Source organism: Nipponia nippon, unplaced genomic scaffold (assembly GCF_047370975.1).
Source record: "Nipponia nippon isolate SJK-2023a ecotype South Korea unplaced genomic scaffold, ASM4737097v1 scaffold_2, whole genome shotgun sequence".
NCBI lineage: Eukaryota > Metazoa > Chordata > Aves > Pelecaniformes > Threskiornithidae > Nipponia > Nipponia nippon.
The window spans coordinates 32,068,968-32,082,284 of record NW_028262336.1 but is presented as its reverse complement, the minus strand read 5'-3'; the positions used below and the strand labels follow the sequence as shown (position 1 = coordinate 32,082,284).

The 13,317-nt window shown below is 40.1% G+C and overlaps 1 protein-coding gene across 3 annotated transcripts in view; it reads right to left on the bottom strand.

The window, feature by feature from the left end:
* Positions 1-27: 27 nt before the first annotated feature.
* The window catches only part of SIM2 (SIM bHLH transcription factor 2), a 62,794-nt gene continuing 49,504 nt past the window's right edge, over positions 28-13,317 (bottom strand). For 2 of the 3 annotated variants that reach the window (XM_087757969.1, XM_087757970.1), the window contains exons 10-12: positions 12,789-12,957; positions 11,255-11,663; positions 28-4,367 (exon numbers count right to left, since the gene is read on the bottom strand). In XM_087757969.1, the coding sequence (XP_087614095.1) occupies positions 3,640-4,367; positions 11,255-11,663; positions 12,789-12,957 (1,306 nt within the window). In that variant the 3' untranslated portion in view covers positions 28-3,639. The remainder of the gene's footprint in view (positions 4,368-11,254; positions 11,664-12,788; positions 12,958-13,317) is intronic. The other variant, XR_015704812.1, reaches the window with a different exon arrangement.

Below are 13,317 nucleotides of genomic sequence, written 5' to 3'. Positions count from 1 at the left end.
CCAACGCACTTTTCCTTTGGCTACAGGATTTTATTCATATTTTAACAGTTTTGTTTTACATAATAAATAAGCAAAAATGCTTTACATTTTTAGGGAGTACATATATAATTCTGAGCATTAATAGGTTGTTTGTTTTGCGTGCTTTTTCACCTACGTTTGCCAAATAGCTTTCATCTGCATCATATAAAAAAAGCAAAATCTAATGTTCAGGAAAAAATGGAATAATAAAATTTTCTTTGTGTTGTTTTTGAAGTATGACTGAAATGTTGAAAAAAATCCTTGTGTCCTGTTTTGTGATTTTTAGAGGAATACTGGTATTCCGGCAGGTTTCCCATTCCTTTGCACTTTCTCTCAGTGATGTATTCCCCAGTTTTACATCTGTTGCCCACTGTGCTTCATTTCACTGAATTACTTTAATACCCTTTTTCAAATTACAGGGCTACTGCGACCCGGAGAGAAGTCTGCTCCCTGATCACCTTATTTACCTTGCAGTGTTTCTGTTAATAGGATAAAAACTTTGAGACCTCAACATGGGATTAACATTCCCGACTTTAAATTTTGGTAAAGTGTTCCCCCTCTCGCTCTCTTTCTCCCTCGTTCTCCGTATCGTTTCCTTGCTAGGTCTGAACTCCCCTAAGAGTTAAAATCCCATCAAGTCGCATGACAAAGGTATCTGTGGTGGCAGAGAGAAATGAGGTTATGTTTCATAATATATTCCAATTCACACTCCACTTCTGTGACATAATTTTTTCCAATTATTAAAAACATCGCCACTGTCAATGGCCGTGCCGCATTCTGCAGTACGAGTGTGCTATGAGCATCCGTAGTTTAACTGCCTGAAAGTCCTATTTTTCTCTCAGTATAATTTACTCACGTTCCAGATGTGAACATGCAATTGTTGTTTCTATTTTGGAATGGCAGGAAAACTGTTTCACACATTTGCTTTTTTAATCACAGGTCTTTACTAAAACCGACCTGGTATTATCATATGTGAATGCGTAATTGATTCATTATTGCCTAGGAGGGAAAGCTCACGTGCCTGAATATCGCATACTGTAAAACATCTGCGGGAGAGTGATGGAACACCTCCTCTGCTCAGCCTCACTGAATAAAGCCTGGAAGTGTGAATAACAAGGTAGACGCTGGAAAAATATTTTGTGGTATTCTACTTAAAAATATCAATGGCATTTTTTTAACCGAAGCCTAATTTGTAGGTTCCTGAAAACATGTTTTTATAGTGAGAAGTACTTATGAGAACAGAAAAATACACCAGATTGACTTTGTGTGCAGCAATGCCACTAACGAGGTATAGAGAAAAGTGTAGTATGAGAGGTATGTGTCAGGTTTCTTTTTAATGATGCAAACAATGTCAGTTGCTCCTTTACAGGGCATGGGTTTAATTTTAAAAAAGTAATGTACCAGTCTCAGCATAATTGTATCTTTCAAGGAGCTGGGCCCGTTTATTAGTAACACTGGCTTGGAGGGCTACTAACCGAAGCCACTGTAAAACCAACTTGTGTCTCATCGCTTCAATTTCTGACGTCCGAATGGCGATTAACAGTCACTCCTCGCGCTCCTGGAGGCTGGCTCGCTTCTCTAGCGTCAGCCGAGCCGAGGGGCGCAGTTACACTGCGTGAGGGAATATGCTCTTCTAGACCTGCTCTTTTTTTTTTAAGTCAGTACTCGGTACTGGCTGAGCAGGTATTTCTTTGTTATATTTACCACGAAAGCTATTTTTCATGCTTTTTTAGCAAATGAAAAAAGACAACTGTGAGCTCCCCAGTGAACATCAATTTAGCCTCATAATGAAGTCTTCTCTGTTAACCTTTTAATAGGAAGCAATAAAAATACTGAAAATTGTTTTGAAACGTACGTTTTAGAAGTATTTTTATGTACTCATAGCAGTCAATATTCATGCATACAAGGAGGTGGCTGAATATTACTGCTGCATATAAAAAATGGAGAACATGTAATTTTTAAAAGCGTGTGTTTCATTACGTTTTTATCTGACAAGGTGCGATCCACAGGCAACTCTTTTTCCATATTGCACAAGGCAGGTAAGCGCTTTCTTCAGTGAAGGTCTCTTTAGAGAGAGTCTGATAAGAGAGAGAGAGTTTTAAAAGTGTAAATTAGCCTTGAATTGGGCAAAGAAATATAGCTAAGTATAACTGACGCAGCTCTACAACCACCTTTATTGTTGGTATTTACAGCTATTATTTAGGGAGTCATTGGCTGTTTTATCCAGAGCCCACAATGTTTGGGGAAGCGGTCGAAAAGCAGAGTGGACTGACTTGTCAATTAAACACACACGGGGACGTATGTCTCCTCGTTTGTAAACTCTACGAAGAAGTAAAACCGGGGGAGTAGCTATTCCTAACAGGCTGGACAAAATATAAGTGTGTGCTGTATGCTTTTCACTTGCTACAGTTTATTAGCACAAATTGAGATGGGCGCAAAGCGTTCCGGTCCAAACCCCAATGTCCTCCAACTCTGCTTTACTTCAAGTGCAACTTTGGGGTTTGTGGTTGTGCAATGACTTTCGCCTTTCTGTATTGGGATTGTCCGCTGACATTATTTGCGAAGTGCACGGATCAGTCAAATATTAACCTTACCTTTGCGTTGACAATGAGATTTATGCTTAAGGAAGTTCAGTGCAGTAAAAGCTGAACCTTTCAAACTTCAGAAGGCTACTGGTAAGTTTAAAATAAAGCATAAATATTCATTATTGCCTTGACTATAAGGAAAACATCTCTGGTGCTGTTATTAAGATGTATTTTTGACTAGCTGGTTTGAAAATCTGCACAGCCTTCTCCCAGAATAGTCAGTGGCACACACGTTTTAGAAGTTTCTTTTTCTTATTTCAACATTTTATGGGGAATAGTCTTTAGTTCCTGCTATGTGATTTGTCCCAATTTGCCATGACAAGACCTGTAACCCTTTAATATGTATCTTTGTATGTATTAATCTGTCATATTGTTCCTTGTCAAGATAAATGGTGGTGCTAACAATCTCAGAACACTGAAATCTATGTTAAATAAATCAAATTTAGGTTTGATTTATTTAGTTTAAAAACTTTTGGGTAATTAATAAATAAGCTTTTTCCAAAAAAAAGTTCTGTTTAGTTAGTACAGCTGAGTTATGGGTACTAAAAGTCACCACTCTTTAAACAAAGTTCATTTGTCAGGATGTTTAACACGTGGCTGGAGAGTTGATGTAAGGTTTCACACAGTTTGTCAAAAATACCTAAACTAGAGCGTATAGTTTATGATAATGATAAAAAAATCTTGAATGTATTTTGAGAAGGAGGGCTTAAGGAAAAAAATGTTCTTCATATAAATCTCTGCATATAACACCTATCATTTAATTTTGTTGCACACTATAAAATAACAAAAATAAGATCTGTAACATGTCTTCTCACTGGCACCAGAGCTTGATCTGTGACAACGAAGCACTGAAGCTAGATGTAGGGTTTTTTCCTGACCTTGAAGGTACTGTTGCACGTGGCTTGCCAGGAACACACGAGTCTGCCCCTCATTGACCTTCAGCTATGCTCAGTAAATGTAACCATGTTTTCTCATGCGTTTTGCAAATCATTACAGTTTGGCTTCTTAATTAAATGTAAATACTCCTCTATTACCGTCACCTTCCATTGGCTATTATTACAGAAGTTCCAATATAATGGGGTAGTGCAGATTCCTTGTGGGTTTCTGGAGAAGAAGCTGATGAGGGGCTTTGGTTTTTGTAAATAAATGTGTTTACTTCCTCAGAATTGTATCCGTAATTTTCTCCTACGTGTCCTGTGGCTGTACATGATGAAGTTTGAAATGTACCATGTTTGGCTAAAACATGGTGATAATTTAAAAGCACAAATGGAACTTGTCCGGAGGGTCTCACATCCATCACACGTTCGCTTTCGGAGTCATGATCAAGCTTTACAGTCATTCTCTCATCGCTCTCCAGTTCATCTAGATTTGTAGTGTGGTGACCAATATGCCCGTATTTGGGTTCTTTCATACAAATCCTTCTTGTTTGCTCATATACTGAGGGCATTGGCAGGAGATGACTTAATTGTCCTATAGCTTTAGACTGGAAACATTCTGATTTTGGCAGCAAGGAGTTAGCTATTGAGTTTGAGAAAGAACTTTCATTAATGCTCATTTTTTCTTGTAGGTCTCTGTTAAAAGCTAACTTGTTTTCTTCTTTAATGAGGTGGTGAGGTGGCTGAATCCTGGTTTCTATTTTGTTGGGTTTCACGATGCCGGAATCATAAATCTCTTCTTTGTAGCGGCTGCCTGGCATGGGTGCTGTGCAGCTTGTAAAGTTGTCAGATAGAGCATCTTGGCTGTATCTTCTGTTTGAGATGGGCACTTGCAGGAAAGAGAAAACACGTTAATTACTGACAATGAGCTCATGTAATAGTTAGACTCTAGCACTTCTCATGACTCAACATTAATACCCATTTGGTTTGGGCCAGATCCAAGTCTCAGTGAAGATATCAGAGACATTCCCGTTTGCCTCCGTGGCTTTGTATAGGTCTCTTTGAGACAGTGCTGAAAATTTAAAAAAAAAAAAACCAAACCCAACCCATTCAGAAAGGCCAACAGTGTTGAACACTTCTGTAAAGGTTTTCCATGTGAAATGCCCATTTGTTTATTCGACTGAATAATTATAAATCACTGTCATTATTACTATGGTTAAATTGGGGAAATTAACGCAAATATTTGGGAATGTGACCTGCTATCAAAAACCTTGACCTTAAGTAAGGTCTGTTCAGAGATTTATCAAACGATTCACCAAAGGATGGAAAACATTTATTAAATGTCAATGATTCAGTGATTAGAGTAAACCAGAATTTATTCTTCCTGTCACTGTGGAAGTCTATTGGACGCTTACCCTTGTAAGGCAAGAAGAGTGTGTTGGATTAGATAGTGACGTGTCAGTATCTAAGGCATGGCATCTCTTTGTGATATATTTAAGATCTAGATTGCGTCACGTTAAAGGCTTTGCTTTTTCTCTTTGAAAAACTAGCATCAGATATTAAAAACACCTATTGAAAAGAAACTTAAATACTTCTTGAGGAATGCTGTATCTCTGCTTTTAAGGTGCTATCGTGTAATAAAGCTATATGTACAATATAAATGTATTTTACAACATGCACTGAGAACGTTTGTTTGAATGTGGGAGGACTAAATGGCGTATGCATGGAAAATCAGGAGCTGGATTCTTAAATTTTCAAGAGAGTATGAACCTAGGATTTCTATTCAGGCTTTTCCTCTAAAATATATTGAGTAATCTTACTTTTCTCTTAAGTTTCTGCACGATAGCTGAACTCTTGAAACAATTTGAATTGGTTTTATCATTTTCTGCTTGGCTTATGCAGCTTTTCCTTTTTGTACGCTCCTGTCTTCAAATGGTAAGAGAAAGAGCCGCTGGTTTACCTCTATACAGTATGGCTAAAATTAGGCGAGTACTGATTTTTTGGCGCTGTCTTGTATGAACAGTTTGACAGTTATACTTCTCCTCCAAGGCATATTTGAAAGTTTTATGTTAAAGGTTAAATGAGGCACTTAGCAAATTTCTCAAATTAAACCTAAACTCTGTTTTGTGTTATGCTCGCTGAAAGCCCTGGACACCTAAGTGCCTTTTGTAAAAGGGATTTTCTGTTTTTCTAAAAATTTTATTCAACATCTTAAAAGTTTTGGAGTTCCCCTGTAGTGGTTGCTGACGTAACTGTACCCACTAATAATTAAATATTCCCTGTGCTATAGTAGACTGGCAGAGCCTTCATGTATAACAGAAGAAGCAGAAATACCTCAATTGTACCTTTTTTTATATGCAGAGCTTCATTAATTTCAGAGGGAGTTGCACCACATAATTAACACCAGAATTTAAACAGGAATCTGGATCCAATTTCTTCTTGATTAACCCACCACCCTCCTACAAACAACAACCTTTCAAGTTTTTCTTTTTAATTTCCATGTACATATTTTGTACCGAGAAGTATATGCAGTCCTAAGTAAACTGAATTCTCATCAGCTGTTGAAAAATGGCCCTCTTAGATCAAAACAGGAATTCAGCCACATGCTTGAGTATAACTGGGAAATTGTACCAGTGTAATTATACTGCTATAATTGTAACTCCACGTTTGGCATTTTTACTATGAAATAAGTATACATGCTGAGAGCGACTGACATATAACTACTATGGTTTAACTAATCCAGGGTACTGGTTTTAGTGTTTTTCAGACTTGAGACACCCACAGGAGTGATGGGTTTGTTCTCTTACTGCAGCATGGACTATTGTCACTTGATGGCTGTACTCTAATCTCTGAATAAAAGATTTTCCTTTTCCGTTTTTAGAGCCCACGCTTGTAAGAAGCTGAAGCATCACAGCAACCACTTGGCCCCCGTCTTGTTATCATCATGTTTGTAATCTCAAATTCTGCTGGGCTGATGGCTGCCTTCTTGGTACCAAGAAGTAGTTTGCATACTTGGGAGATTTACAGGATATTATCCATTCTGTTCTATCCTGTTTCTCAAACATGGTTTTCATCTCTTTTGTTGAGAAGAAGGTAAGCATCTGGTTAATTGTTTGCAGGCTTCCATTAAAGTTGTCAGCACATTCATGGAGTTAGACCAGACAGATAAGCAAGTCGTGTCTGCAGTGCAACAGAGCACAGTCGTTTTTGTCCGCTCACACTCAGAACAGTTACTGGAGCTAGACTTAAACCTGCTTTTGTCTTCCTTTGCAGACAAAAACGCAAGGATGCCCTGGGACAGACTCCTCCTGGGGCGGGCGGGGTTCATACAGAGCTTTTAATAGAAAGCTGACCAGCTGCTTTGTGTTGCTGTAGAAGGGCAGCACCCCAGCATTGCTCCCACCCATCTGGGGTGCGGGCGGTTGCCAGCGTACCTGCCTCAGCAGGTGCAGGGGGTCCCATGCATTCTGCACTTCTCCAGTGCTGAAAAGACTTTACAGCCGTTGAAGTCAGTGCATTAATTTGGGCTGCTTTCCGGACCACTCTTCCGCCAGAGCAACTCAGCTATGCCAAGTGAGGTAGATACACTGCACATCTATGTTTGTACATCATACCGGAGTGATAGCAGCTTTCTAGAAGGCCCTTTATACCTACTTACACTGCTTCCATTCATAGCTGCCTACAACTGCAACAGTGAACTCAGTCCTTCGGGCATCATGTCTCTGTTAATTCTTGCCAAGTAGCTCTGCTTTCCTGCTGGCGCATGGGGTGCAGATCAGGCAAGTTGAAGGAAAACCTGGAGAGAAGAGCCCCATCACCTGGCAGCCTGCTCAGATTTCAGCATCCAGCCATCCAAGTGGGAACAGGAAGGCGACTCTAGCAGGTACTGGCCTTTGTTTAAAACATATCATGTCTATTCATAGTTACAGTATACTGGAGCGATCTTTCCCCTGTCAAACATAGCGCTGCAGTGAGGAGCATTCCCTCCTCACCTTTAAATAGTGCAGTCGGATGGTGCTCAATGGGGAAAGATGCTTGCAGAAAAGGTATTTCATTCATAGACATGCCTTTCTGTATCAAGACATTAATAGGTAGAGCTGCTCCTTGTTCTCTTGTTGCCCCGTCTATTCCAGTAAAAATGAAAGAAAGGCATCTTGGAAACAGGTTAAAGCGAGGAAAGACTGGTACTTAGCATTGATCTTCTTGCAAAAGGTATGCAGTCCTTATCAACAGAGTCTTGCATCCTGTCTGTGAAAAACCTGGTCTGGTTTTAGGACACAGCTGAAGCCCTCTTCATGCATGCTTTGTCTTGCATAATTTTTCTTGGGCTTTCTGATCTACACTAATCTCAGAAGAGTGTACTCCTGACAGTTACTGTATGTTTTGAAAAGACACTTGGATGCTGGCATGTAGCCCATGATGTTTCAGTATGTTTCCTAATCCTTTGTACAAGAGGGCCTTCAGAGAAGAGGAGCAATTACTCAATCGCTCTGAGTTTTGCTGAAGACCAACAAGCAGAGCTGCTGTACTGCTCAGGTCACGCACTCCTGTGTCACAAAGGCATGCTGATATTCCTCCGTGTCAAACAAGGCAAAGATACAACAAGTCTTAATAACATCCATGTCCGTGAAAAAGATATTTTTTAGATTAGCTCAATATCTGTGCTGTGTCCTGGTCTGAACCCTAATTGCAAATCATCTGAGGCATGGGCTGATGTTGTAACTACTATGTTCTCCATTATTCTTCCTCCAAAAACAATAGTAAGACGACACGATCTTCAAGCCCTCTTTGTCTCTAGTGGAATACACTTTTCAAAGAAGATGTCGTGTATTTTGTCCAGTAGTCTCAGGTGAAACCTGGGGAGTTCGTTTGGGGGAGGAAAATAGACGACAGTTTTTTCACAGATTTTCTTAGTATTCTTCATCATTCCCAGAGTTTTGGCATGATTAGTGGCACTAAGCTTCACGCAGATAGTACAGACTGGCCAACAGCGTAACTTACTGAGAAGTGGGTGCTGTGGTACCCACGGAAGTAAGGTAGCCGTTCAAGCATGCAAAGGAAGCTTCTCTGACTAAGAATATGGTTGCCTTCTCTGAAGTGAGTTTCTTTTCTGATGACTAGGCCAGCTGGAAAAAAGTGGAAGAAGCTTCAAAACCAGATTCTGAGGCAGCAGCATCTGATTTGCAGGCAGTTTTATCTGCTACGTGCTTTTCCAGAGCTTTGATGGCTTGGCATGATCATCTTAAAATCTCTGATCTCTCCAAAAGAAGCTATTTTCCATAGAGAAAAATGTCTCTGGCCTACGGCATTTTTGGCAGATGCTTCTATGGATGTGATGTGGAATAGCCCTTGCATCCAACCCGGTTGCCAGATGTCATATTTGGCATTGCCTTTGGATTGAAGATAATGATGCTAAGCAGATCCTCTCTGCTTTGAAGCTTACTGGCTGTCAGTTTTTCAGCGAACCGCTGGAAAAAGCAGCAGTTGACAATGTAAGGAAGATCAGATGCCCCTTTCAATTCAAAGCAAAAAGTTGCTTCCAAAGGTTCAGATTTCTTTTCTGCCACCAGCCTCAGCAAAAGTACAACAATTCTACCTCAGGAGGAAACAAACTCTGTAACAATCAGATATAAATCCTCTTTGCAGTGGAGGCTCCGTTTTTCTTTCCCCTCTCATAACACTGTGTGTGACCTCAAGCAATGATCTCTGACCAGGCCTGAGTTTGACCATATTCTTTTCTCCTTCCTAAACAGTACAACTGTAAGTGCTTTTGCAGAAAATTAATTGTACCAAGTCAGTTTTCATTAAATGCCCAATAGCTAAACATCCGTTAAAATACATCTGTGCTCGAAAGAGAACCCACATATTCCAGCTTAAGCAATAAAATCTTAAGTAGATGTAGAACCAGAAGTAAGAACCGCTGGTACCACAGCTCCGTTTTCCAGTTCATGAGGAAATGGTGAAGGTATGCATGCATGATGCAATTGAAAAATACCAGCAGTTGCTTGCAGTTTTTTGTTGGGATTTTTTTTCCCCTAACATATTTAACAGTATTCCTGTGGAATCCTTCTGACAATATATTTACTAGGAGTTATCTGCCCATATCAACCGACCGATGGTAAATTGCTTGTCTGCTGCTATGCTCACTGGGCTTTTCTGGCAAATGTTATGGCCACGATCAGTTTTGCAGGCTGTTCTCTGAACAGGCTGTTCTTTCCACATCCATTCTCAGTGTATCTGATGGCACCCTCTGACCAGCAAGGGGCGGATCTACTTTCTCAGTCAGTCTCATGGCATCTGTTAGTCTGGAAGCAGAGGAGAAAAGCTGGACTGACTTCTGTACACCTAGAATAGTTTTGTTCCTGCAGACTTACTGGGGATCTGCAAGATTTACCTCAATCCTTATACTTATCCTCAAAAGATGTAGCTTTTATTTCTTCTCCACAAAGATACAGCATCTTTAGAAAGGATACAACCATTTCTTATTTTTTATCCTTTTCACACCCAGTCCACAACGGCAACAAAAGGAAGCCAGCACATTAGAGGAGCATGAGCTCAGAAAAAGCATTTAACCTGCACTAGGCTGTAAGAAGAGCTTCAGTCTTGCTCATTTCCAACCTAAACACAGAACCGTAAAATAAAATGCTTAGGTCAGCTAGGTGAGGTCAATCAGCTAGGTGAGATCAAACGGTCCTGTGAAGTACAAAACCCTGGGCAGAAGTTATTTGCGCCTCTGGAAGACACATTCAGTGTCTGATACTGTCTTCTGTCTGACGTAGCAAGCTCAGCTTTTAATATATGCAGGTATTCCCTTCAGATCTAGGATATCTAATGTCATGTCCCTAAGAGAATAAATGCTTGTTTCTGGTACTCAAGAATCTTGAGCCTATCTTTTCTAGCCTTTTTATTTTAGATTTCCAGTACTGCTTCCTCCGTCCCATCCTTAATGAAGCTAGAAGAAAGGAGCGTTTCTATCTAACTTCATAACAATATGTCAACCAGTCAGTCCTCGCCAGTGATTTTTAACTAATCAAAATGGTGCATGCAGATAGATGTAATGTATATGAGATCTAAGGATTAGAGTGTGTCTTGAGCTTGTTTCCATTTAGTTGCTTTATAGCTTTGCAAGGTTATTTCTTATAGGTTGCCACCTCAGGGAAGTCGATGTCTTCAGTGCTTCCTTCAAAGTATTTGAGCTGACCGTCTGTACAGAGAGATGATGCCGTTGGTTGCGGAGGAGCACTGAAGACATTTTTAAATTAAGCAGAAGACTGCATTTCATTTGCTCATTCACTGTAAGGTAAAGACATTCAGAATGGCTTGACACTCAGAAAGCACAACCTTCAATTTTTATGGAAATAGATTGTGTTTATTTTAATTTCTGTATGTCAGCTGAAGTACATTTGTTTCTTTCTGACTTTGGGAGTGACTTACCTGAGGAATTCCACTAAATAACTCTGATAGTGCAAAACATGAAGGTAAACTGTGCCAGTGTTAAAGGAGGTAGTATCTCTGCCCTGTTCTAAAAGTGATTCTGTTGAATACATTTTTATAACTGATACTTTGATAATATTCCTAATCAAGTGCTTATGGTAATGGGAAGAGGGATGACCATGTAAATACTATAAGCACAGCGGCAGTTACACTTCACTGTTTCTGATTTTCTGTATTTCCTAAACACCTTGTAATTCCTGTTTTCAAACTACAATTACAAATCTTTCCCAGACACCCCGCAGCTTTGCTTTTCTTTTTTTCTTTTTTTAAAGTGACACCCACCTTCATAACTCTGTGCAAGATTATGTCGGATGATGTTCACTGGCTGATCAGGAAGATTTTTGGATGGTGACTGGCTGTTGGGTACCAAGGAGTTGGCATAATGCCACTGGCATTCTCCATTTGTCTGCAGCGTACTCAAGAAAAATCGAGCCACTTCACAAGGTGCTCCTTGAGACTGCCCAAACTTTGAAGGTAGCATTTGCTTTTTGCTACTGAAGACATGAGAATCTACAGGGAAGTGTCCATAATGGTAAGAGAAAGGCAAGCTATATGACGGGGCATATAAAAGTTCACTGTTTTCTGAATGGAAGTTTTGTTCTTGAATGGTGGCAGAGTTCACTGCAGGGCTGGATCGCCAGTTTCCCACCTGGCTGCATTCCAGTTTGTCTGTTTGGAATGAGCTGTATTGCTGAGGGAAAGAAAAAAAAAAAAGGAGGGGAAGAGAGTTAAATGACTAACTTCTATATGAAACCGCGTAACATATCATACAGGAGCCCAAGGCTGGACCTCCTTGAACTGTGATCTCACTGGCTAAAGGGACTGGCTTACCAGTGCATTTAAAGTTCCTTATCTTCACAATAACTTTACCTTCACGCGAACAAAAAACTATTTTGTCATCCTAATGTTAAGGGTTTATTTGATAATTTTGCTTGTTGGATTTTAGCTAGTAAGTGTAGGCATTTGCAAATACCAGAGGGCAGAAGTTCGTTGCAAAGCACTGGAAGTCACTGGTAAATGGAGTAGCAGACCATGAACGTGATTTTGCGTGTGTTGGCATGTCAAGCTTTAGAATGGTAGGAACACAAAATCTGTCCTTTGCATCAGCTTCTATCACAATGATTTTCTCTTCCCACTCTCTCCCACCCCCCTCTCCAGACTCCAAATGCTTTTTGCGCTCTCACTGTGTTGAATGTAGCTGCATTCACTGCTGGTTTAAGGTAATAGTAGCCCCTTCCAGCATTGCAAAATCTCAGAATGTCTCATGGTGGGTGTCAGTCTCACCAACCCAGTTTTATGGACAGTCTCCATACTTTCCTTTCACATCTGGTTCTAGCTCACCCAGTGACAGTGAGAGATATTCCAAATCCCACTCCAGTGCTCTGTTTGCTAGGATTAATTCTCATGATGCATTCTCCAACATAAGGAAACTGCTAATACCTACGTGACATTAAGAAGTCAGTCTATCAACAGTGAATGAGATGCGTTCTACACCAGCACAAATCTTCACAACACAGCTGTTCTTAGTACATGTTTTTCTTCTTTTTACCAAGAAAGCAGATTGGTTTTGAAGTACTTTATATACTCCAAATCCAAAAGTTTTTGTGTGTGCATCACTCGCTAGAGTTGCTTTGTACTACTTGTGCTGTCCATCCCAAGAACAAAAGGGTCTAATTGTATTCCAGCCTACAAGGGAGTTCCTGTGGCAGAGCATACTGTAGTCAGTTTTACAGTAAGTTCAGTTCTGGATGATCTCTACCTTGTCCCAAGCGTTCTACCACAACAATTGGTAAGTAAATATTGCTACAAAAGTTACCTGTTGTGGGTAAGGCGTTGTTCTGAGTTTTGCCTTCATTTTATTACTTTTGGGTTTTACTATTTTCCTTGTTTCCTGCGAGGTAGATACTGAGTTTCTGCATGAAAACTGTGACTTAGAAATGGTAACCTGGTCCAGTGACAACTGAAGTTCCTTATACTCAATATCTCTGCAAAAGAACAGTCCAATAAATTACATGCTCAACCATACCGCGCAAATCCAAAATAGCTCCTTTGAAAATACATGTTAGCTTTCACAATGTTTTCATTTTAATTCTTCCAAGATTTTCACTGACTCTGCAGTGTGAGTCTGGGGATGTCAGCAGGCAGTGGATCTTATGATCTGACCCCATCCCCATGCAAGTCTATCAATCACAAACCTTCCACTGGGAACCGCGTTAACATCTTTGTACTAAATGTGCCCGCTCTCTGAACCTAAGCTGTGCCAACTTCTCAGCCATCCGTGGCACCCTGTAGTTTGGAATCCCAGCCATCCATGTCAGTTGATAGAAAGACACAGCTCAATTCAT